Source organism: Stegastes partitus, unplaced genomic scaffold (assembly GCF_000690725.1).
Source record: "Stegastes partitus isolate 25-593 unplaced genomic scaffold, Stegastes_partitus-1.0.2 Scaffold145, whole genome shotgun sequence".
NCBI lineage: Eukaryota > Metazoa > Chordata > Actinopteri > Pomacentridae > Stegastes > Stegastes partitus.
The window spans coordinates 590,675-616,951 of record NW_007577876.1 but is presented as its reverse complement, the minus strand read 5'-3'; the positions used below and the strand labels follow the sequence as shown (position 1 = coordinate 616,951).

The 26,277-nt window shown below is 43.6% G+C and overlaps 1 protein-coding gene across 1 annotated transcript; it reads left to right on the top strand.

Annotated features, from left to right (window-relative positions):
• Positions 1-21,178: 21,178 nt before the first annotated feature.
• LOC103355379 (zinc finger protein 503) lies at positions 21,179-23,810 on the top strand. Its single transcript, XM_008279156.1, has 2 exons — positions 21,179-21,631; positions 22,214-23,810. Exons 1-2 carry the CDS (start codon positions 21,377-21,379, stop codon positions 23,651-23,653), a joined length of 1,695 nt encoding a protein of 564 aa, XP_008277378.1. The 5' UTR covers positions 21,179-21,376; the 3' UTR covers positions 23,654-23,810.
• The last annotated feature ends 2,467 nt before the right edge of the window (positions 23,811-26,277 follow it).

Below are 26,277 nucleotides of genomic sequence, written 5' to 3'. Positions count from 1 at the left end.
CCTAAACCCAACCAGGTAGTTCTGGTGCCTAAACCCAACCAGGTAGTTCTGGTTCCTAAAGCTGACCAGGTAGTTCTGGTTCCTAAAGCTGACAAGGTAGTTCTGGTACCTAAACCCAACCAGGTAGTTCTGGTGCCTAAAGCTAACCAGGTAGTCCTGGTACAGTGTGAAAAGTGTAAGACTACTGGTCTCGTGGGAAACACCGGGCTCCTGAATGAAAGTCCTGTTGCCGACTAACGCCGCCTCCCTTCCAACCTCCTAACGCTGACGCTGTGGTTATACCAAGCTGTAGAGCCAAAACATTCATTTCAGCGTTTAAATGACAATGCAGATTATCTGAACGGGAGTCTTTGTGAGATTCGTTTGGCTCCAGATTTGAAGTCGTGGGATTTTCTAACACAGTAAAGGTTTCATTGGACAAAGCATTTCACACTTTAGGTTTATTTTTCTGCAGCTCACTCTGAGAGGTACGTAGTTTAGGACGACACTATCAAACATTACAGTGAGTCTGAATTTCTGCCATCAGGACACATTCATTTTGCCGTTATGATGTTTCCTGAGTTGTTTAGGATAACGCTGCCTGAAGCTCCCTCAGGAGTCATCTCTAATTCTCACGCTGAATTCTTGTTTAATTTTAGAAAACGTGCAGATAGGTAATTAGCCGTTTGCTACTGGCTAGAGTTTAGCCCTTTCCCTCTTCCCGTCCTCTGTTTATTGCTTATTAAATGCACAAACGAGGCATCTTGTGAGAAAACAAGGCGTCTTTTGTCTTACCAACTGTTTCCGCCTATTTTCCATGGGTGCTGCGTGTAATTAATATCTCAGCAGTGCCGGGGGTTGTCATTTTTCAAATGGTTTCCCTGGAAATGTTCTACACCTCTTAATGGCCCTGCTAATGCTGTAGCTGTCATGTCTTGGACAGCTGCACTTTTACAAGACAAACTCAGCTGTGCCACGGGCTCCTCTGTGGACTTACTCACTCAGAGGCTTAGAGGCTGGTGCTGCCAGCTGGTGATAGTACACATAACATTTGATTAATCTTTACCTTGTGCCCACGACTGGCGAGTCACCTTCCAGCAGCGTCCCTGGTGAACTGAATATTTTTGCTATTTTATGATGGATGACAGATCAGACAAATAGCCACAAATAAAACCAGATGACCGCTCACAGGTGGCCTCCGGCGTGTCCAGGCGGCGAGCTGAGGTCTGTATAACACCGGTTAAAGTGATAAATGGGAGAAATTATGTGACTAAACAAATTTGGGTTTGTTACATAAAATTTGTAAAAGTGCCAAATTAAACGTTTTATACGCTCGAATAGTTCTAGATTAAAAACCCGCGATGGCGACAATCAGAGTTAGGACAGAAGAAACTCAACAACTAGTTATATTGACTCAGGCCTTTAAAAGAAAGAGGACACGTGGGTATTCACTGTCAGGTGCTTTTCTGTCTGCATGAGACAAACATGAAGCTCACCTTAGTATTAAAACGGCAAAAACTGTGAAACAGGTCTGGTCTCTGGCAACAGATAAAACAATTCAACCTCAGCTATGAACATATAGAATAGAATAGAATAGAATAGAATAGAACAGAATAGAATAGAATAGAATGCTTTTATTGTCATCACACACAATATGGTGCACAATATGTATATTTACTTTGTTTATTACGGATGAAAAATAAAGCATAAAGACGATATGGGGCAGGGTCCCAGACTGGGGCTGGATGAGGAGGTGCTGGTTACTGCCTGGGTTTAGTATCACCAACCAACCACACAGACTAGTTAAACCAGTTCAGACGCTACAGCTAGCTAGCTGGTTTGTAGCTCAGAGAACATATACTAGTTATTCTAAAACACACATTTGACTCAGCTGCTAATAAAATAACACAATATCAAAGAACTGGCAGAATAAGTTTTGAATTAAAATTCCTAATGTCTGTTTTCTTTACTGGAGGCCCAAACAGCATTCAGGGTTCTGGGCCAACAAGAAACAGACCCAATAAATGTCAATGCTTATCAAAATACTCAAAACAACTCAACTTGTGAGCAGCACGAGCAGGAAAAACAACAGTTTTATCACTGATTTATGATCACAACAGCCTTTGTGAACCCTTTTGTTTGCTGACTCTCCTCTTTGTACTCGCTTTAACGGATATATTTGGCCTTTACACATGCAATCCCAGAAAAGCAGAACGCTTAGCATTCCTCCATCACAAAACAGAAAAACAAAAGATCCAGTGAAGTCAAGATATGCCAGTCGTGATAAGTAAATCACCGTGATGTGTGATATAATCACTGGCTACGCACAGGAGCTGCTGTTTTCTTCATTTCAAACACTATCTCTGTATTCCTTCCTGAAAGCAGATACTGTTGACTGTGAGATGGTTATCATAATTCATAAGAGTTCGGCTCGAGTTCAGGGCAAACACTTCATACGCCTGTTACTTTCTAATAAGATGACACACCACAGATAAAGCAACTGTTTAGACGTGTGGATCATGCATACAGAGTGTGTGTGTGAGCTGCTAATAAAGCGTTCATTGTAGCGCCCAGGCCTTGCTAGAGGTTAGGAGACGATGCAGTAAAGCCAGAAGTGAGCGGTCACAGGACAGAAGACGCAGAGGCACGAAAACAAGTTTTCATAAAGGACACGAACTGTGAAAACCTCCAAAAATGTTCCTCTTGAGGTTTGAACGGTTCTGAGCTGCAAGCCGGAGCCGGTTTACGTCTCCATCTTTGTTTGAAGCGCAGCATGATGGTGGCCCTTCAACCCCCATTTTCCAGAAGCTTAGACCTGGTTGTTTGATGAGGGCTTATCCCTCAGCTGACATATTATCGTTGGACAGGCCTCTGGCTGCGCCAAAAGAACAAGCTACGCAAAGGATTAGCCTCCACACTCGTGCTAATGCAGTCAAACTGTCAGAGAGATCAAAGCCACTCACTCCAGATTAAGACCAATTAAAGTAGGTGGCCCTACACAAATTAATAGCTGGAGCACTCACCTGTTAAAAGGAGGAAAAACAGCGAGAGGCTTTGTTCTCTCAGCTGAAGTGAGAAAACGCCTAGCTTTCCTGTTGTCACTCAGTTATGTGTTATGGCAGCCAGTCAGCAAACAAAATCATTTGTTTCATGAGGTTATGAAAAACTGCATGTGTTTATTACGCCGCAGCTACACCCACACGGACTCCAACCAGCAGACGTGAGCGGCTACGTCCCCATGCTAACATGACAGTTGTGATTGCTGCCTTTAATGGAGCAATTTAAAATAATTGGCAGTATGCTTGAAGGCCACCTTCTCATTATTAGACTTTGATTTGGCTTTTACAGGCCTGTACGTTCTGTTACACGGTGCACACACTGAGTTTAGAGCAGCTGCCAAAGCCATGAATCCAGGCTGCTGTTTGGACGTCTTATTTCCTCTTTAAAGGGCTGCTTCACTCAAATCACAGAAGAAGACACTCTGCTCCTTAGATACCCAGTCTGGATTTGTTTCTGTGTTAAAGTCTGGCCACTACACCGACACAAAAGCAGGGAAAGTTCTCTGTGGGAGTCACAACAGCAACATCTTTTCTTTTGTTTTTTAAACTATCTGATCCTTTAAATAATCACACAACCAGCATGTTGTGAGTGAGCTCTCTGGATGATTCAGAGCAACTCTGACACTGTTCTACGACTTTCTCACACTGAACTGAGTCCATATCGGGCGGCTTTATGCAACAATAACTGAGGAAAAAACATGTTTTTTGTTTTAACGTGTGAGGTTTGGGTCAACTGGCCCTTTAAGGTTTATTTCAAAGATCCAAATCTCAAAAGCATTTCCTGCAGCACTGAAATAAGACAGTCACAAAGAAATGCCTTCTCGTTGAGGCTATGGCAGTACAGAAGGGGTTAACGGTCTCAGTTATTACAGAAATGCGAACATCTGAGACTGAGGCATCTGAACCACAGCTGGTCAGATAGGCTGCGGGTCATCTGAGGGCCAATGGAGGCTCTGCTGATCAAGGCCTCTGCTCTCGACAGGGGGATGAATGATGACTGCAGAGTAAATGCCAAAACTATAAATTTCATCCCACACTGACCCAAAGCTCCTCTAAAGTTTATTTACATTTTCACATAGCATCTACCCTCGAACGTCAATGTCAGAGGATCTCAAGGCAGGATGAATTAGTGATCGCAGTGCACGCGCTCTAAAGCACACACTGCCGGGAAAGTTCATTTCGCTGCAACATGTCCGTTGTGAGCGCTGCTGAGGAGCAGACTGAAAGAATCTTTCATTAACTTGTCTTTTCTTGTTACTCGCTCTGAGTCTCGCTTTCGACTTGATCCAGCAGAGCTGAGTAGAACCGGGTGCCGCGTCAAAACTGCTCCTCAAATACAGCTTTGTCCCGTCAATTACAAACCCTAATGAGTGAACGCTGCCTCCAAAAAAATAAAAAGAATCTGAAGCCAGACACATTTTTATATGTGGAAAATAAATAAATAAGCTCAGCACCCCGTGGTTAACTTTCCAATGGGCTTCGCAGAGAACTCTGTTTGATGTGGATGCCTAGAGTCGACTGTGTTTGGACAGTCATGGGGTGGAGCTGCCAGGCTTTTAACTGCTCCAGAGAACACAACCCACCACAGAGCAGCACATAGGAGTCCCTCTGTCCTGAGGCTGGACACAAACTATCAACTGAGAGAATGAGAGCGAGAACCACAGAGGGATTTATTCCTGCACGGGCCTGCAGGCGAGCGCAGCCGAGCGGCTACAACCGCCAAACACCCTGAAGACGGTCGTAGCGTGATTCTCAGAAAGGTTCACACTCCCAAGCTAAAAGAGATGAATATCGCATCTTTAATTTGAAACATTTCATTTCTCAGCACTTGTCAGCTGCAGGTGAAGCGATAGAGCCAACAAAAGCAGATTCTGTTAGCGGGTTTTCAGTCAGGTCTGTCAAAGCAGCGGAATATATACTAAGATATATATTCAGAGGAGGTGGAAAGAAGTCATTGCTCCTGTTTTGTGGTGTGGGAGGCATGCGATGCCTAATTTGAGAGAACGAACGTGCTTAAGTTATTACTGCAGGAAGGCAATCTGTCAAAGGCAGGCTGTTTTGGCATGTTGCATACCGCTGCTGAGATCAGAGAGTCAGATTCTGCTTGCAATTACTGCTGAAGGACCTTGGATGCAGGCAGGCGGCCATTAATCCTGCTTCTGGCCCTGCACACTCTGACATATCAAAATTCCCACTGTCCTCCGTGCCACAGCTCTGGGAAAAATGCACCGGAGCAGCCAAACCGCACCACTGGAGTAATTGATGCCATCATTAATGTAATTAGGTTCACTTAAGTCGGCAGTATGTTATGACTTACTTTGTACTGTAATGTATGGACGTTTACTGGGGAGAGGAGACCACTGAAATTTACTTTATTAGCAGTTAGTAAGTTACTGGAGCTGGGAATGAGAAATGAGTTGTGATTTTAAACAGCAGACCGGAGGTTTCTTAAGCAATCACAGCCGAAAAGCACCGCGACGCACAAGTCCAAGTGTAATGCCTTCAGACTTCTCCTTGAATCCGACGGAGCTCTGGAAAGAGGAAATAACACAATCTTCCATTCAGAAATACGAAGCTGCATTCACAAGCAATAAAAGTCACCTCTGCTATCTGCATTTGCACTTGGTCTGTGCTCGTGGTGGCTAATGCTAGCCAGCTCTGCTTTAACTTGGCACACATAGCATCAGTGTGCTGACGTTACTGTTCTGCTCTACCTGCACGACACTGACATTACCGTCGTCCTGCAGTTGTCCTCTGGTGCTTCCACGGTTCAGGAAATGCTGCATGAGTTGTTTTAAGTCAAAGCACTAGTGGTGGTAGTGATGCTCCTCTGCCTGTAGCATTTATATGTTTTTATGCACTTATGCTACAGATACAGGTACAGATTATGTAAATGTGCACATTCCTACACATCGTAAATGTTTCTGTTACTTCTTTAACACTTTAAATTAGATTTATGTGTCGTTTATTTGACTTCTAACATTTGCTCCGTAGAATACTTGATCTAAAAAAGGTCTTTATATTTTTATATTCAGTAAAAATATGTCCAAAATACTTGTTGGTTTCATCTCATGTAATAATCAGAACCTCCTAATGTGTAACTAAAGTTTTAAACCAGAGGACGACATCCAAAACACAGCCGAGTGAAAGTCTAAAGCAACATAAAATGGAATTACTCCAGAAAAACCCAAATACCTCAAATGCAACCAGCAACTGCTTCAGTAAATGTACTTTGTACCAGTGTTGTACAATATTTTAGTAAAACAGAGTGGACCATCTTCAGCATAAGGCTGGAGAAAGTGGAGTATGTACGTAGACAGTCTGCGGCAGTGCAGATGACCAGATGTCTAGATTACGATACAGGACTGCTGAGTACATTCATTTCCCCATTGACATCCATATGCACAGCAACAATAGACTCCCTCAAAAACCTCCACTGGCTCTTTGTTCTCGTCACAAAACCATCTTGTTTGCTGTACAAAGAGTGTGGTTTCATCTGAGTGAAAGCAACACAGACACGCTGAAAAGAAAACGCCTTCAAAGAAAGAGATTCATCATGGTGCGCCGCCCCTCCCCTCCACGCTACACCTACACATCGCTGTGATCAGGTCATTTAGCTGTTTAATGTGCTATGACATCTTATCCCCACCTTAAGCATCTTAAAGCACTGTGTTATGCATGGAGTCATTTCAGTATCAGCAAACGCCGGAGTTTTCGTAACCCTCTGATAGGTTTAGCTGAAGAAAAAAGAAAGTAAATGTCCCCATCGCAGGAAAGCGCCGACGCTGCCAGAACCTATAGCTGCAGACGGCTTAAAAACTCTCAACGGGATGAAGTTAATTTAACATAAACAGAAATAATGTGAGTTCCCAGTGATGAAGCTGAAGTTCTAAAGAGGATAAAGGTAATTTCACAACAAGGAGTTCACATCAAAAAAAGCAATAAGGCAAAAAACACCGATGAACTTGTAGAGAACGTCTGCATATCAGGATGTGCTGAACATTGCGTGAGCTGCGGCTCTAAACATTTTGTCACGCATCCAAATATCTGCATAGAGTGTCGTGTTATGCCTGAGCATCTGTGTGCGATCTGAATAACTAGCATGACTCCAGTGCAGATGGTCACAGGATGTGACCACCTCGTATCGCCTGTTCCCATCCATCTCCCACTAAATAGCTCCTTTGACACCGTGTGCCCGATCCTCGTCCACGGCGCCTCACATGATCGGCACCATTTTGAAAAATACCACAAAGAAGAAGAGACGAGCATAAGCCCTTTTTCATTTTTGAAAGCTGAAAAACATCACACCACACGCACACGGCACATCCCACAAGAACTTTTGACCTGTTTGTGGCAGGCCGTGAGTCACGAGTTAGTCCTCTTGATATCACTCCTTTGAAATCTTAATGTCCAACTGCCCTTCTTCATGGCCCCCACTCAACAGCTAAATCAGATTTATAACTACTGTCAAAGGCAGGGATGACAGATAAATTAATCTTCCCTTCACGAGTTTACATCTCGGGCATCTGGACTGCTGATCTTGCCCTAACAAGCGCAGAGGTCTTGGTGAGCTGTCTTTTAATGTTGATGTGTTCATGGCTGGAGATGAATGGCTCTGTCATACGAATCTATTTATACAGCAGTTATACGGCGGTGCCACCAGATCCAGGACATTGCGCTTCCCTGAGACAAGCACCAGCATCTGTTAGAGGAAGTCAGCAAATGACACTTCCTTTGGATTCGGAGCACTGTTCAATGTAATGTGTGTCTGTTACTGTCAGGTTAAAAAAATAAGAACCTTAAACAAGCAATTCTGTAAATATTTCCTTCTTTCAGCAAACACAGAACCGGACCAGGACGTGCTTAGGGAAAGACAATGCTGAGTAGAAGTCGGATATAAAACCGGTTGACGAGATGACTGAATACATGGATCGACATTAAAAACGTACATTTTATTTGGACCCAATGCTGCAGTTTCATTTTTAAATTTCTACTTCTTTACACATTTAGCACCATTTTTCACATATAGTTTATGCACATTTCTATACAGTGCACCAGTGCATGGAGTCAGTACCTGGCTTCACATGCATAGGGAGTTCTGGCATTGCAAAACCAAATTACTTTAAAGAGCTCACACCCAAAAAATACTCGTCTCCTCCAGGCATCCTTTGAACCCTATTTCATGCAGATTGGTTGATATTTTGCTGAAAAATCTTTTTGTTGACATACGTTCAAAAACTATGGCACAAATTCAGTCTTGTAGGGGTGTTTTGCACTTACAACATAGGGTAATTAATTTCTTAATGCACTTCACATTATACTTTAAAATGTTAGCACCAACAAATTCCATGTGGATATTGTGGATATCGTGACTTTCAGCCCTGACTAAACTAAAAAGCTTGACACAGATGAACGCACAAAATACCTAAAAACTGCTTTCATGCAAAGTCTTATTCAATGATCAGCTGACTGGCGGGGAAGTGCCTTTAAGCTGCATTCTTTCAAACGACCAGCGGGGGGCGACTGCTCTGGTTGCAAAGAGCAGTCTGATTGAATAGAGGTCTCTGAGAAAGAGATCCTTCCTTTTACTTGACTTGTTATCTCAGTACACATTTTCCTAATGAGTTTATGGTCATAGTTGCTGGTTTAAAGTTCCCATCACTGCAGCATGATGTTCGTTTTGTAAATTATGGTCCCATTTAGACTAAAACAGACGCCAAAGCAGGATATGTTGTAAGGCTTGTGATTGACAAGTCGCTCTTGTATCAGCATGTACCGTGTCCTTGAATTCTGACCTACTGAGGAGAGTCTGTCTGTTGTGTCTCTGCGGTACTGAGGAACATGGACACCATACATTTAACTCCGATCTCGTAATGGATGAGGCCAACTCCCGTAACCATGGTTACCGAACACAAAGAAGACAACAGCTGTAGTCTCAAGGTGCTCTGAAGAAATAACATGTAAAAATCACACTAAAAATGTCCCCAATTAAAACTAGAAAAACACACAAAAATGAACTGAAAATGAATTTTAGTCAAAAAGCCGTTTCCAGACTGATATCGATGTTTTGCAGCCTCTGGGCCTCTAAACCACATGAAAACTGTGTTTTTAGGTCGCTCAAACACCTTCTAATGTCCAGATTTTACAGTTTGTGTAATGAGCATGCAGCTGAAACAACAACATCATAATTATTGGTGAAGATGTGTTCTTTAGCTTCTAGTAAATTCAGTTTTTTTCTAAATAATATAGGACCACAATGAAAACAAAAATAGGAAAATTCAACCTTTAATTCAAGTGTATTTATTCAGTGTGAATTAAAAAGTAATTCTTTTACATAAAATCATGTGAGCCACAGTTATCAGCAGCCTGGATGTTAATACTCTGTACAACCCAACAATTCATTTGAGTTGAAGGTTACATTTTTCTACAATTTTCAGTGTGAGAGGATGTTTCTGCAAGAACAGCTGAATTTATTTTAAGGCTTTTAACACATCTTAACCAATAGTTATGGAGGGCGCTGTATGCACCGGATTCTTTTCGTTTCTTAGCTCTAGTGAAAAGTTTAGAGCTTAACTTGGCCTTCCTGCATCACTTCACCGACACACAGAAGCATCTGTGTCTGCAGTTGAAAGTCTGCAGACATGATGAGCTGACAGACTGTTCTTCTCCAGGGTTTGATTTATTATTATTATTTATTATTGGCGTGGACTGGCGCTGCATGCTTACTACAGCGACTGCATCATCTTCCTGTTCTTGTGTACGGAGACGTTCTGTAAAACAATGGTCATGGAGACAGATTGTTTTTTTGAGTGGGAGGAAACCAGACGAGAAAAGTACCTGTAGTGTGGAGAAGGCCTCAAACTGAACCAACACCAGGTGCCGTAATTAACCGAGCTGTCCAGGCTCCTCTGCAGCGGTTCGCCAACAAAGGGCACATCAAGCTGACCCGATGCTCAACAGAACCACCGGATCACAGGCAGAAACCGCACATCTGCCAAACTTCAGTCATTAAAACACACGTCAGAAACACTCAGAGTCTGAGATGAACATGTGACCATCGAACCTTTGGTGGAGAACGGCAGGACGGCGTGACTACAAGGACACAGCTGAAGGACGGGACCACCAGCACTGCAGAACTCAAGCTTGTCATTGTCAGCCCACCCTCCTCAGTACCTACCACACCTCCTCAGCCCATCACATGAATCCCAGTCACCACCCTTCACTGCCTCTGCAACAAAAGATGCTTTGAGGTCATGTTCCTCCTCTTTGTGCCCACCACAGCGCGTGAACAGAACCACTTGAGACAAGGACGACTTAAGAGGAGCTTATAATGAAAGGATGTCCATCATAAAAGAAAACACATACCGTCACTGAAGGCCCATTGTAGTGATGTTCTAATAAATCAGCTCTTGAAGCGTGTAATATCGTTAGTGATTTTTACAGCTCTTACTTTTTACTTTACTCATCAGACTGCCGAACAGACTTCGCTGATGATAATATGCCTGAGCTTTAAGCTGCACCCCTTTTTATATTCATCGCCCCAAGAATCCTCTGTGGGGGTTTAAAACTTCAAACAGTTCCTCATGAAAAAGTCAGAAGGTGTCAGACATGTGTTCCCCCTCCTCGCCCCCTATCCCGCTGGCTTGCCAACACCAAAGGCCAGAATTGATTTTGTGTGAAGCAGGACCAGCTCCACCCCCATCAGGGATCACCTGCCTCACCCCCGACTGAGCCTCTCACACGGCACCAACAATTAGGAAAAACAGCAGAGTAGTGGCGAGCCATCTCTGGTTTTCAGGGTTAATTTAGCTAATCGTGTATCACGTAGCGCGCAACAATTGCAGAGCGTGTTTTGTAAGACGCGATTTCCTGTCAGAACATCTGAAGGAAGTTAAATTGTCACGGTTAATTTCTTTCTCCTCTAATGCCGCATGGATGATCTTTGTGTATGAGCTAATAAAGTGAGGTTTATGGAAGATTCAGGCCAGATTATCCGAGGTAAGAGCGCTGTCCTGCGACTCAGGAGGCTTTAAAGTTAGTCTAGCTGTAAATAAAAAAAATGCAGTATAAAAGGTCACTGAAAAGCCAACAGAGATAAAAGTCTGAGGTGGCTTTCTTGTACAGTGATCCGTTTACGATCCCCTTTAAATTAAACATTCCTTCCTGTTTGTCTGCATGTGCTGCTGCTGGCAGGCAGAGGCAACATAGAGCAGGCACAGTGTTTGATTTTCATCTCGGTTATTTGTGTTGTTTGACTTTTGAAAATGCTCCCAGTTTGTCTTAACCTATCAACACCTGGTTCTACGGTCAGATAAGGGTTTAAATACTGACCTAATTACAATTAGAAGGCTGCTCCAAATAAAACCGGCCTGGTCCACTGAAGACATTTTGATTTCTTACAGTCTGAGGAGCGCAGGTGTAGCCGAGACCCCTGTGCGTTCAATAACATTAATAATAGCTCAGTTCATTTACAGTGTCCCAGTCTGCCATGTCAGGGCGCCAGCAATAACAGGACCCTCAATCTGGAGCAACCGAACAGAACTCAGCCAACATGAGTGTAATGGCTAGCAGCCGCTCTGTTCCTACTGCGATATGTCAAAGTGTCTCTGAAAAAGGCCTTTTCTATACTTTCTTCATTCACATTTGTCCTGAGAGAGAACACAAACATTAACACCGACGGATAGTTCCAGTTTATTATCCTAGACTTCAGTCTCTAAACCTTTTTTTTTTTAAGTTGTTGTTTGGACTATCATCTCTTTCAGGCTTCATAACCTGAAAGTACTCGCTAGCGTTCAGTGAAATTATCAATACAAACTGTTTATTAATCCCTCAATGCACAAGGAACAGTTAGCATGCTGGGTAAAGCTGCTCTGTAATAATGATAATAATAATCATTTATTTTGTTTGTATAGCGCTTTTCAAGAACTCAAAGACGCTTCACAGGATAAAAGCAACAAGCAATAAGCAACAAATACAAAGGTAGACAATATAGAAATACAGCAAGCAGATCAAAACAATACTAAATACGAAGATAGAGCCTAGGCCTAGGCGGGAACAGATGAGTTTTTAATTTAGATTTGAATATTACTGGGTCTGAGGGGTCTCCAGTATGTTGTGGGAGAGAGATCCAGAGGATGGCGACAGTAAAGGCCCTATCCCCCCGTAGTGAATGTTTACAACAAGCAGTCTGGATCAACACTCATGGCTCACTGTTGTTTTCTCTTTCGGATAAACTTCACTACTTGGGGCTTTGTTTCAGTCTGATCTAATCGTGGGCCGCCCTGACCGCTGGTTCTGGCCTGTCAGGAAACTCCACTGCACGTTATCGACCATCTAATAAAGTGTGGGAAAATTAAAACCTGCACCTTAGAAAACACATGGAGATGATTACTGTCACAGAAGTCTATGAAGTATGATTTGTAATAAACCAGAATTATCCTATGAGCTACAAACACCAGCATCAGTCGTCTTCAGCGATGTGTGAGTGAGTCATCTTTACTGAAGGGATACCACGTCACAAAACCAAAGCAAAAATAAAAGCTTAATGGCAAACTGATATTTAATGATGTGTTAAGGAGCTAGGACAACAGTTTATGCACCGTCATAAAGCATCCATAAAAAACAGAGTTTAATGCAGCTGATTTCACACGCTGGGTGTTAATGGACGTGACAGAGTTTGATTTTGCTTCTACCTGCTGTAGATATGTGTCCTTTATGTCACTGAATAAAAGCGCCTCTGAAGCAGGAGGGGAGCGTATGAAAAGACAAAAACAGGACCTGCTGTGCATGTGTTGTGGAACAGAGAGTTTCAGGATCCCGGCGTCTCTGTGAGAGACACGACTTCCTTATTTTCAGCAGTGGGCACTTCAACCACTGGCTGGATGTCAACCTCCCATTCTAATGGACAGCCACAGAGCTGACAGGCCGTAAATCAGAGGAACTATAGAAAGCCATTAGTCCAGGGATACACAATAAAAAGCGGTAATGGTCTCATAAAGCCTGCAACACCACAGCAGACATTCTGATTCTGTCTATTAAGGGCTGCACGGAGCCTCGGATGAGTGAAAGCAAGGAAGCCATTTTTCTTTTGTGCATTGTTGCCTGGGGTCTCGTGCTCGTGATCAATGTACAGTAAGATGCACTGTGCTGAGAGCTATTTATTTACACTGTACTCCAGCTGAGTGAATATTAGACGAGAACATTGTGATTATGAAGTGGTTCTATTGAGCTCCACGGTACAGACGCCTCATTGATTTACTGTGAGCTGGTTATAAATGCCAGATGTGCTCAGAGTGCTGGTTACACTGCGTACGTACTGAACAACAGTTTACATTAGCTGCTATGATGAGTGTAATCTGGTGGTGTGCAGCCAGGTAGTCCAACAGACACTTTGGGTTTTATTTGCTCTAAGATATCCGTCTCTGAAATGTGTGCTTTCAGCCTTGTACAATGGAGGCGAGTGGATCTTAATTTGTAGTGTTCTCAGCATTAGAACAAGTCTGCAGCTCTGTGACACTGTACTCAGCCACATCAGGACTACGGGCCCACAGATTACGGGCCTGAGAGATTATCGTATCTGATATTCAGCATTTTTCCAATTACTGCTATTTCTTTTAACCCACTTCCCTTGGAAATTAGCTTATAAGCTTAATAAGCTTAAAAGGTGCTGCCTTTGCTCTGGTGCAGTCACTTCTCTTTATCTGGTGTCACTCTGCGGTCTGGGGCAAAGTCCTGCCCACATCCCCACCTGATTGGTTACACATCACAGCTAGCAGCCTATGAACATGCTAACATGCTAATGCTGAGCAGGTATACGTTTTACTGTGTTCACAATCTTAGCATGTTAGCGTGTTAGCATTAGTTGATTAATAGCATTAAACACAGCAAACCCTGACAGGAGATCATCTGCTGTGAAAGCATTTGTATTCTGATGAGGGTCAGTTTAATGTAACTGTTAGTGCTGCAGAAAAAAATAAGGCTTCATTAAGATTATTCCAATTTATCTCTGGATGTTTCTCTCAAAAGCACAAACGTAAACATCACGGTGGCGCTGGATAAAAAGTGAGTTGAATTCATCCTCTGGACAGGATGAATGTCAAAGAAACGGTAACTCAGGCAGCAGTTGTTGAGATATTTCAAACTGGATCAAAGCGGTGGACCGACCATAGACTGTATAAAGATCGTCGTAGCAACCGGCCCTGAAAAATGAAGCCAACCCGGAAGTGTCAAAAACCTGCAGCATCACTACGTCCACTAGCTGCTGGCTCCACAAAGCCCTGGCTCCCATAGACTGGAACTGGAAAAGAAGTGATCACAGATCACCAAACACCACATTCCTACAGCTCAGGATTGTTTTCTTATTAATTTTCAGTCAAATCCAGAGATCAGGTGGCCAATCTGAAAATAAATCAATACTGAATCTTTATAAAAATCGTCCACATGTTGCGGGGCAAGGGGCGTGGCTGGCTTGATTGACAGTCGGCAGCGACCATACAGACGAAGCGAGCAGAAGGCGGTAAATGTGGGCGGGGCAGAGAGGGCCCGCCTCTCAATCCGTCTGACCAATCGCTGCTCCTATGGCTCCGCCCACCTGTGACGATTTTTGCGTCACTGGCTCCAAAAATCCAAGATGTCAACCAGGAAGTAGAAAAACCCTGGCTTCATTTTCTCAGTGCAGAAACCAACGGGTGACGTCATGGTAGCTACGTCCATCTGTTATACAGTCTATGGGACCGACTGGCTGATAGACAAACCGACAGCGTCTTTCCAAGAACCACAGCCACACAATACAAAAAAACCTAACAGCAGCATCTCTTCCTACGATCACCTTCTTCCTAAACAGTGTCCTGGGCATGCTGGGTAATCCCCAGACCTCACTGGGAGCTGATTTCATTACTTTTTACAGATAAAACAGCCCTTTGCTTTGATTTCCTTTAAGCACCACAAACATATTTCTAACAGAAGGCATAGATTAAAACCTAAACCCCCCAGCACATAGAGTCAGAGCTATGTACACAGCTGGGCAACATTCATGTACGACTTTTTAATTTGGACAAACCCTTTAATTATGTTTACCTTTACCAAATGCTGTGACGAGGAATTAGTTTTCAAGGGAAATTTCACAAATAAATACAATGGTAAGAACAACACTGCAAATATTGGGCAACAGATCTCGAATGTGCTGCAAATGAAGGCTGGAGGCTCACGATAGCGTTCTGTGTTCGACATAACAAATCTAATTTACCGGAAAGAATTTCTTGAAACCGTGCCAACCTGTTCTAGCTATTCAAAAAACCAGATGCCAGATGTCTAAATAATTTCACCAAATCAACCCAAATTTCTCCTTTCAGACGATAAGAAAGTCTCCTGAGTGACATTTCAACAGGCTGTTCCGAACTTACAGCGAGATTGAACTCGCCTGAAGACAATGACAAGCTCCTCTCTGTCTGATGTCACTTCCCATTTCCAGGCCGACTGCTATCTGCTACTGGCTTCTGCCAATAATAGCTCATCAAAACAACACAACCCTTCTTGGCACCAAAATAAAGGCTGCGGTCCACGTCTGTGCCACTCAGTTGTCAATTAAGACTCCTCTTCACACTGACACTTGTGACTTAAAAGAAACAGTCGAGAACGTGATGAATTTGAGCCGACAGATGAGAAGGCAGTGCGCTGCGTTGCAGTACCATAATGCGCTTGAGATATGGATAACAACTGACACCACTGGCAGGTCTTATGAAGTTTGATTTCATTTGTCAGGCCTCTTCTACTTTGTCTTTTAGCTCGCTTGCTCCCTCACTTTTCAATCATCGTGGTAATAGCTCATCCTGATAGCCTGAAGACACTCACACTGGCTTCCATTTAAAATGCACAGACATAAATATAGTAGGTGCTGCTATGCGCTGCACATCAAGATGGCATTCGCTGTATCTGATATGTTGTAAATTCATCTGCATGCATGTAATATATGTATAAAAAGAAGAAGCAAGCAGGATGCCCACAGGGTGTCCTGCTCTCTGGAATTCACACCGTCTCAAAAAAAAAAAAGCAGCAAATACATACAGATGAACACGTATCACATAAACCACGAATGACAGAGAAATAACCATCAGCCTTGGTATTTGATCACTAAGTAGACAAATGGAGCAGTAAGTGTCCAAGCCTGTCTTGGCGAATACCTTGCATGCTTGTCTCCAGCCGACCACATGACGCTAATTCCTGACTGAAGCACTCCTCCTGTGTATCCCTAATCCTGCCTGTGAAATGTGACAAGATCATTCTTTAGGCCTACTTTACTCTGAATAATCTGCCCATCACAGACATTCATCCCGACCTGCACAGTGCCTCCAGCGCCATAACATGCTACCTGTACATTTTCACCCCGACTTAGGCTCCATAAATTAAATCTAGACGAGTGAATGTGAGGGATCAACCTGCGGCGCTGGATGTGTGTCGATGTGGAGAATGTTGATTTTACACCGACTGCCTCACAAACAAACGCACAGCGCGTGGCGTCTTTCACACTCATTCCAGAGGGTTGCCACAATTAGTCAGATAATCAATGACAGGATTTTTTTTTTTCCATTTTGATAACAATGCCAAATATTTTGCCTTTTTTTTTTGTATTTTTCTGTTTTCCAGGTGGATATCTTGGGGCTTAGACAACCCACTGGATTGTAGTGACTCATCATGTGTACTTTCCATCAGTTTTTAGAAAATCTATTCCAGTAATGAAAGAAATAATCAACAGACTCATCGAGATAATTGCGAGCGCGACTGAGTCATGCGCCACACTTCGGTGTCATCAACACGGAAATGATCTCACTCCTCGTTTCCCTGAAGCCAGCAGACGCCGCAGCAGGTCCCACAGGAGCTTCCTGAAGTTTCCACAAAGTTCTGAACCAGTAATATGGCAGCTGTCAGGTTGAATTGAGCGACTGGTTCCAGTGCTAACAGGGAGGTTAGGTGAAGTTAACTCTTCTCTACAGCATGACTACAACCCGCCAGGATCCTCACCTACCTGATGGCAAGTGGACGACAGCACATAATCTCCACAGGCTTTACTTTCTGCTCCTGACCAGCTTTAACTAATTGAGAAGACAAAGTGAAAAAGACCCTTCACCGCCGCGATCTTGGCTGCACCTCAACTTTTCTAACTCTCTCCGTCATGCTGCTCTCCCGTCGTCTGACTTCCGGCGAGATAGTGTAAGTTCTTGGTGTCAGCTCCAAGTTGAGCTCTTGCAAATGAAGTCAACGCCGCAGTATTTGACACAGATGGGGGGAGGAAAATATCTCGGGTGTAGTCAAGGGGAATGGGTATGACTTCTAAGTATCTGAAATGTCCTGTCTTAAACACATAATATCCGTAATACTTCCTGACACATTCGCCTATAACCTCTTATTCTGTGCCAGCTTCTGTGGGGCCTTTTTTCCCTCTCTGGGCGCAGAAGAAAAGCAGTCTATTTTCTTGTCATATTTGGTTGAAAGGGGACTCTCAACTTGGAGTCTAATTTCCTGCACTTTAAAGACAGTCCACATGCAAGGTGCATTACCGTGCTATCAAGGTGATGGCAGCAATTTCAAACTGTCAGTCAGTCATGGAAATATCAGAGAGACTTAATGTCTAGTGCAACCTGTCAAAGGCTCCTGTGAAGTGCTAGGGAGCATAATCTGAGTTTTATTCACTCAGCACCATTTACTTGTCAGTGCAGCTCTCTGTTTCACTCTAGATGGTAGCTCATAATGAGATGGGGATATAATATACCCATATAGCTACTTAAATGAAGAGGTCAAACTGTGACAGGTTTTAAAAATGTATATGAGGGAAAGAAAAGGCGGGGGAAGGAGAATGTACAGCTCCTGCACATCAACAGAGAACAGTTATATTATAAATACCGTGGTTTGAGCCTGAGTATGAAACCGCTGCATCTCATATGATCCCACAGTTCTTGCTTGGCGAGACAGCAGTTAGTTAAGGCTGTTAATTTCCCGATAGACGCACCACTCTGGGTGACACACTGGGGCTGTACTTAACCATTATTAATGTGACAGGCCTCAGTGCAAAGCAAATCAATTAAACAGGAGCAATCACCATAGTCTGGATAACGGCCTTTTAAGACTGTTTTCATGTGACAAGGAGGTCCTGGATCCAGGCCTCTGTGCCGGGACCTGACAGGTCAAGAAAGCGGCATGAAACAATAGCACCTTCTAACCATCATCTCCCCTTTTTACCTGTCACATCCAGTCGGCCTGTCTGGCTGCTGACGTGGCGCGCCCTGCGCTGGCTGCCACGAGGTGAATTTTCATGTCATGTCGAGGGAATTTCTTATTCCATTTGCCCGACATTATAATGCTGCATTTATCGACCATATCCTTTCTTTTTTTTTTTTGAAAGCTATATGTCAAAGGCTTTGCAGCTGAGTTTTGGTTGTTTCGCTAATAGTTTAAGTTACAGTTCTTTGCGAGGATTTTAATGTATATGTTCTACGTAAAAGAGGGAAAAATAAGAGGACGCACCTTCTTGCTGTTTGGATAAATACTCTGCTGCTGCCTCTCAACTATCTGGAAGGATGGAAGAAAAACATAAAATATATAAAACACATGCTGAAGAAATGCAATGTAAAGCAGTCTGAAATTATACTCCGGTATGCATACGTTTGTCTAATCAGGCCTGTAGTGCAGACTAACCGTGAGCCTGCACAGCTGAATTATACAACACACATTATACAATTATACATTATACAGTACAGTCATCACACAGGCTCCTGTCACTGTGAATTTAATTGCCATTGTTTTCAATTTTTAATCAACCAAACGATAAATGGTGAAGCCTCGGATGCACATTTAAGGCGTGGGTACGGCACAGAAAGCCAGCAGCAGAGCAGAAAATCAACACTAAAGGTTAGCACAAGCGCCACAGGCAGGATGGAGGGAAAGCTCACCACCAATTCACTCCATTTAGATTTAATATGAACCCTGAATAAAATCAAACACAACACTTAGGGAGGCAAAAAAACATATATAACTTTGTCCTTTCAAGAACTAAATTAAGATTCTGAAAACGATTTAGAGGCTTTTTTTGCCAACCTGTAAGGTGTTCAGTGTTCGCCCAGCGCCTTGTTTATCACTTTGGGTTTTCTTTAGCCAAGGACAAGAGTATAGATAAGAACATAGAGTCTAACAGCAGGACTCTGAACAAACAGAAAAAAACTGTTTCCTGCTCACAATGGGTCTATTGTACTGATTTTATGAGTTAAAAATCTAAATGTAAGGAATAATTGGGCTTAACTAAGAAAATCTACAAGGTGCAAAAAAAGAATAGAGAGAATTTTATTCAGTTTGGATCCATTTTTAATTTGCAAAAGTTTGAGTTCTGACACCTGAATTCATGATAAAATGAGAGCTTGAAGGACTTTTGCAGGAGAGGAAGAAAAAAAAAACATGAATTAATCCTTTATAAATAAAAATCTGTGATATTTAAGGGTGATATCAGCTGTTCTGTCTGTGTAATCATCGACCAGAGGCACCCAGCCCCTGCTTGTAAACGCTTGTATTTGCATGGACTCTGGGTGATTCATAAACGTGTCCTTGTGTGAAATACTAGCGGGAGATTTCAAGCTTTCTGTTTAAAAGTAATGAATTACGGGCGACGAAAAAATGTGCAGCCATTTAAGGATAAAGCCGAGAATTTGGTGTCTGCTGCTGCGAGCCATCCATCACGTCCACAATAAAGGAGTTTTTGCCTGACGGTCGAAATTTATGGTCGCCCTTCTCTGCCCTAATAACTCAAAGCGCTGTGTCAGAGCCTGACAGCCGTTGCCGAAAACAGCACCCCTGTTATCAATCAAAAAACACTTGCATATGTTTAACTTTCGCCTGATCAGCAAGACATTTATAGGCTATTGAGTAATAAGATAAGTGGGTCTATTTCGATGGGAAGAAATGTGGAAGCTTTAATGATTAATGGCAGCCACAGGAGAGTTATTTAAGCGCTCTTGGAATAAAAGAAGAAAAAAAAAAGGAAAAGAAAAGAAATTTTTGGCTTGAATGTGGCGGAAATGTGGAGGTATATTTTTAATTTCCAAGACGAAAAAAAAAAACACTTAAAAAATTACACGCTATTAAATCAACGTCTGTGGCTGAATTAAAGCTCCGCGTAAAAATGCCTCAGAGCCTATCTCCAATTAAACAAATGGCTGTTTTTGAGTTTTTACCAGACCAGAAGGAATTAAAAAAAACAACAAAACAGGCCTAAATGGTGATGGAGAGACGAGGAGGGGAGAGAAGCATCGCCCTCCTCTCATGGATTCACTTTACAGTAGCCTGGTTGACCTGAATCTGACTGAGAAGAGGCACAAAAAAAAAGCTGTGCAGACAGCTGACAGATAGCTGGCGCGCAGGACAGGGAACTGACAGATGACAGGCTGTGTGATTGAGAGGAGAAAGTTGCAGAAAACGTGAAACATGGCGATGGATATCGATGCACGTTGGAGGGAATGTGACCACAGAAGCCCCTCACTGGGCTAGTTTTCCCTTTTTAGAGTCAGAAATTATGAACTAATGTGTTACTGTGGTGAAAAGACTGTCTAGTCTAAACTTTATTTTTTTGCATGGAGAGAGCACTCACACGGGCTTCAAGTGCTGTTTTCTGATTGTAATTCAGTCATTTGAAAAATACAAATAAAAATTCACCAACGTTGGAATAAAGGCTGTGATGTTTTGAACAGAAGTGTTATTTTATCCACTCTCACAATAAATGCATTTTTGGACAAATGTTGTTAATTAAATGTATTATGTGTTGACTCCACTAAATGAGGTTTTGGTCATGTTTAACTGCCGGCTATCTTGCCCCAACAACCCCTGAACCACACAGGACGCAGGGGCAGCGCATGCGTCAAAGCGCCAATTACGCAAAGACGCATATAAAGTCTCCAAATTAAAGGCGCTCGGAGTGGGAGAAATATGAAATAGACACCCGTGTGAGGAGGACACGTCACATTACCTCGACCCCCCGATCACGTTTGGATGTCTTTTTGATTGGGAGCCTGCAAAGGCTGCGATCTGCGGACTAACTCAGATGCTGCTCGAGAGGAGGCGGAGTGATCCCTCCAGCCCACGACCCACGTAAACCTAGTCCGCTCTCGGACCCACAGCCACACTGTCAGAGCGACGTCGGGGATGAAGCAACGCGGCTGCGAAGCGCACGGATTCTGCTCACACACTCCGCGTCTCTTTTAAGGATTTAACGCTGTTTCTTTCGTTTCTGGCTCTCATCGTCGAGCGTTGGCTTCCTTCACCCTACACATGTATTTTTCAACCATTTATAAGAGAATTGGGTCATGATCACATCGCCCACGGTCTCTGTCCTGAGAAATAGCACGAATCCAGCGTGGGAGAGCGGCTCCTCGGGGGAGAAGGGAGCAGCGAAGATCAGCCAACTATCCGTCTACAACTCCGTCTCTCCCGCAGACCCTTCTCGCCAAGCCAGTCGTCTTCCCATAAAGATCTTGAAAATGCTTACGGCTCGGGCAGGACACATTTTACACCCGGAGTACCTTCAGCCTTTACCGTCCACTCCTGTCAGTCCCATCGAGGTAAGCACACCGACGGCATTTACGCGCAGTATTATTATTATTATTGTTATAATTATTATAATTATTATTATTATTGTTATTATTCGCCTGAGCTCAAAGTGTTTCGCTCTGAAATCAGCGAAGCTTCCGACGCGACGCCGCTGTCTGAGTTCTGGGGACACATTTCGGTCCGGATTTTATTTAGACCGTGTCATGAATTATTTGATAAAGCACAAAATAGCCACGAATATTCTCCTAATGTCAATTTTGGACCCAGTTTCGGAGTTGGGTTGAGATTTTTCGTTCTCGTTGTTTTTTTTTTCTTTTCATAAGAATCATCTGTCCCGGATTTAGTTTAGTAGTAGATGGATGCCCGTGTTTTGAATGTGGTTTCGGCAGTCCTACAGCCTTATCAGCGCGTTCCCTCTCTACATGTCTTTATGCTGACTTGTTTTGAGTTGCGTCCTCACATAAGTTTATGCGCAGTGCGTAAAATACGCGGTACAGCCACATGTGCGTCTGAACCACATCAAATCACCTGGACACGCGACTGCTTTCATTTACAAATATATTTTATTAATTTTCTGTTTTCCTATTTTTCAGCTGGATGCGAAGAAGAGTCCGCTGGCCCTTTTGGCCCAAACGTGCTCTCAGATCGGCAAACCGGACCCGCCGTCCTCCTCCAAGCTCTCCTCTGTAACCTCAAATGGATCTACTGACAAGGAGGCCAAATCCGGTCCGCTGAAAATGAGCGACATAGGAGCCGACGACAAGTCTAGCTTCAAACCTTACTTGAAATCGTCAGAGAAGAAGGACTCGAGCAGCAGCCTCAGTGGAGATAAAACCAGTTTCCGAGTGCCTAGCGCCACCTGCCAGCCGTTCACCCCCAGGACAGGCAGCCCCAGCTCCTGCACCTCCGTCTCTCCACTGCCGTCTGAAGGCAAAGCGGGAGACAAGGAGGAGAAGAAGGAGTCTGATAGCAATAAGAGCAGTACGACAGAGAGCAGTGGCAGCCACAGGTTAAGTGGAATTACATCTGATGGCAACCAGCACCAAGACAACACATCTGGATCCAAGGCTGTCACATCAGACTCAACATCTGTAACCTCATCCTCCTCCTCCGTCCTCGGCTCTGGACTGGTGGCCCCCGTGTCTCCCTATAAGCCCGGTCATACAGTTTTTCCCTTGCCACCTGCTGGCATTTCCTACCCTGGAAGTTTAGCGGGTGCCTATGCAGGTTATCCGCAGCCGTTCCTCCCTCATGGAATGACCCTTGACCCCACCAAATCCAGCAGCCAGCTTCTCAGCGCGCAGTTCGCTGCTGCCAGCTCGCTGGGATGCAGTAAAGCAGGAACGAGTCCCTTAGCAGGAGCCTCCCCGCCGTCTCTCATGTCTGCTAGTCTGTGTCGAGACCCCTACTGCCTGAGCTACCACTGCACAAGCCATTTGTCCGGTGCATCCAGCGCCAACTGCGCACATGACTCTGCGGCTGCCGCTGCGGCCGCCACCGCGCTCAAGTCTGGATACCCGCTCATGTACCCGACGCACCCGCTGCACGGCGTGCACTCCTCGGCCCCGTCTTTCAGCGGACATCCCTTATATCCTTACGGGTTTATGTTGCCCAACGACCCCCTGCCGCACGTGTGCAACTGGGTGTCTGCAAACGGACCTTGCGATAAGCGCTTTTCCTCCTCCGAGGAGCTGCTCAGCCACTTGCGGACTCACACGGCCTTTGCCGGCACGGAGAAGTTGATATCCGGGTACCCGGGCTCCACTTCTCTGGCCAACGCCGCTGCCGCCGCTGCCATGGCTTGTCACATGCACATGCCTCCGAACGGCAGCCCGGGCAGCCCCGGCGCGCTGGCCCTCCGGGGCCCGCACCACCCCCTCGGACTCAGCAGCCGCTATCACCCGTATTCAAAGAGCCCCCTGCCCACTCCCGGGGCCCCGGTGCCGGTGCCAGCGGCCACCGGGCCATATTACTCCCCGTACGCCTTGTATGGACAAAGACTGACAACAGCCTCGGCCTTAGGATACCAGTAGAGACAAAGAGTTATACGTTTATAAAGGAGATTTAGGCCCAATGAGTTTTATATTGTACTTCATGCAGGGACTGGATCCATGTGGGGATCACTGTATTTATTTGCGATAGCTTCAAGCGTGACTAAAATAAAAAATAATTATAATATAAATGTCAAAAGCCTCGATGTGCATTATTTTACACAGGAGAGAATTCTGGGTCATGTTCAGCTGCTGCATCACACTGTGATGGACTTTTCCTGTAGGTTGTAGCCTGATGTGGATTTAATTCTGATGCAGGTCGATGGTTAATGTTTGACTGGAGAGCTGCAGTTCTGTGAATTCTCCTTTACTCAGTTGGATCAGAGGGACGCTGGTGCTGAGTGTTCTGACAGAGGGATGGACGTGGAAAATCAATCAGAGCAGCTCCTTCACAACCGCCACTGATTTATTTTGAGGAGAGCAAAAAGTTTCATGAAGCCTTTTTTTTTTTTAACCTGGATGACATTTAAAGCTTCAGACAAACTGTTTAAACTGGTTAGTTTTTTTCTTTTCTTTTTAAAGTTCAGATTTTTTCCCCTTTACTATTATGCATGAACTGAATCAGGAGTTGGGTCGAATCAGCTTAAAGGCTTTAAATTATAACAGGCGTAAATTCACACTTTTTAAATGTAGTGGATCTTTTTGTATTTTGTTTTAGGGTATTAGTTTGGCTGTGGAATTGTGAGCTGGACTTTAAAATCAAACATCATTCATATATTTATTTAATCCATATTTTATTCCTAAAGCCATACATACATATATTTACATGTATTGTGGACGGTCATGGCAGAATCCAGCCCTTTTCTTATCGTTCCTAACTGTGGCTTTATGTTTTGGAGTTGCTATTGACGCTGACAATGGAATTTTCACGGAGGCCTGTGGATAATTTCAAAAGCGTTGCATGTTTTTATATCGAACACAAGACAAATCCTGGAGGATTACGGCTCCTGTGAGCCTGTGTGTTTTTGTTTTATGGTGACGAGAGGCTAAAGCCACTTAAACCCTGGTGCTGCAGCTACAGTATGTACAGTGTGTGTGTGTGTGTGTGTGTGTGTGTGTGTGTGTGTGTTCAGATGCAGAAATCTCTGGGGCTCATCAAAAACATGCTGAATCTTCTCAATCAGAGGTCATGGATTATCGTTTCATTAACGAAGACAAACGAGCGGCTGATATCAGTGAGGGGCTCGCTAAACAAAGATTTACGATGACACCAGATGTGGGACGTTTCCACGGCTTTTGTGATTGCTGTAATGAAGCCACGAAGCACAGAGCATGAAATAAAGCGAGGCCTAACCATTTAATCAGCCCCTTAAAACAAATCAGCTAAATCAAGCCAACAGTGTCATTATCCGCCGTCAGTAAATCAGACTGTTCTCCAGCAATAAAATCACCGTCATTAACGCTCACATGTCATATTCATCCAATGCAGCCATCCTTCATGGAGATGAGTCCTAAACATAGCCCGGTGATAGATGGCAATAAAGCCGCTAACCCACAATTCAGCACTGCGACCGTTCAGCCATGAAGCAAGCGTGCATCATACGTGACACATCTCTTCTCATTTACAAACAGCACATTAATATGATGTGAACAAATGGGATTAAGATCTCTGAGCTCGTTTCTCAGCGTTTAATTGACGTGTGCCACTCCGGTGTAAACTCACACATCCTCCCATGTACGAGGAGATAAACCAGCCTGTAAATTATTCAGCAGATTTAACTTTATAGCATCGGCTCATTCTGAGTCTGAGACGAGTGTGTGGACTATTAAATGTTCTGAGAACTAATATTTACTCAGCAAGGCTCCGTAATGTTAAGCTGCTTTTAGCGTGAAACTTTAATGGTGTTATTTTCTAATTGTTAAAAGTGCATCATCAAGTGAGGGATTTTATAATATTAACAGTTTGTTTAGCTTTTTTTTTCTTTTTTTTTTCCAGCAAGTCTTATTAAAATCAAGAAGCCAAGAGGGACCTGAGGGGATGCACACTGTAAAACATGCACAGAGAAAAAGTCTAACGTCTGCAAAATATTATCAACTCAAAGTTCCTAAAATTAAAAAGTCTCTAACAGCTGGACTATGTGTCGCATTTACAAAAGTGTAAAACCAACAAATAATAAATCTTTACAGCACTCTGTATCTATGCTACGTGTGCAGGGACAAACCAGTTCATTAATATATTTCTCTTTAACAGGAAGTCAGCTTGTGGCCACTCTGCTGTGAAAACACACAGTGAATTAGAACAGAGTGAAATCTACTTTCATGGGTTCAGGTTTTAATTGATGACTAATTCTGTGCATTAATCCACTCAGCTGTGTCCTTACATGCATGTTGTGTTTCAAACTATTTACTAAAATATAAGTATAATATAAGAAAGAACAGGGGGCGTTAAAGTAAAGTGCTGCAGTGGTTTTAAAGTCAGGAAGTGTTTCAGTCGTACTGGAAGCAAGTTTTCAACCATTCAGAGTTTGTAAAACGCTTAATGAGCTTAACGGCGCTTCGTTAGCATAAGAAGCTGTTGTATGTCGTAATCGGCTTCATTATGTTTAAATTCAACTTTAAAGGAAAATACATCCGTAAATACCTTGTCAGCATTCAGCTGGTCTGGA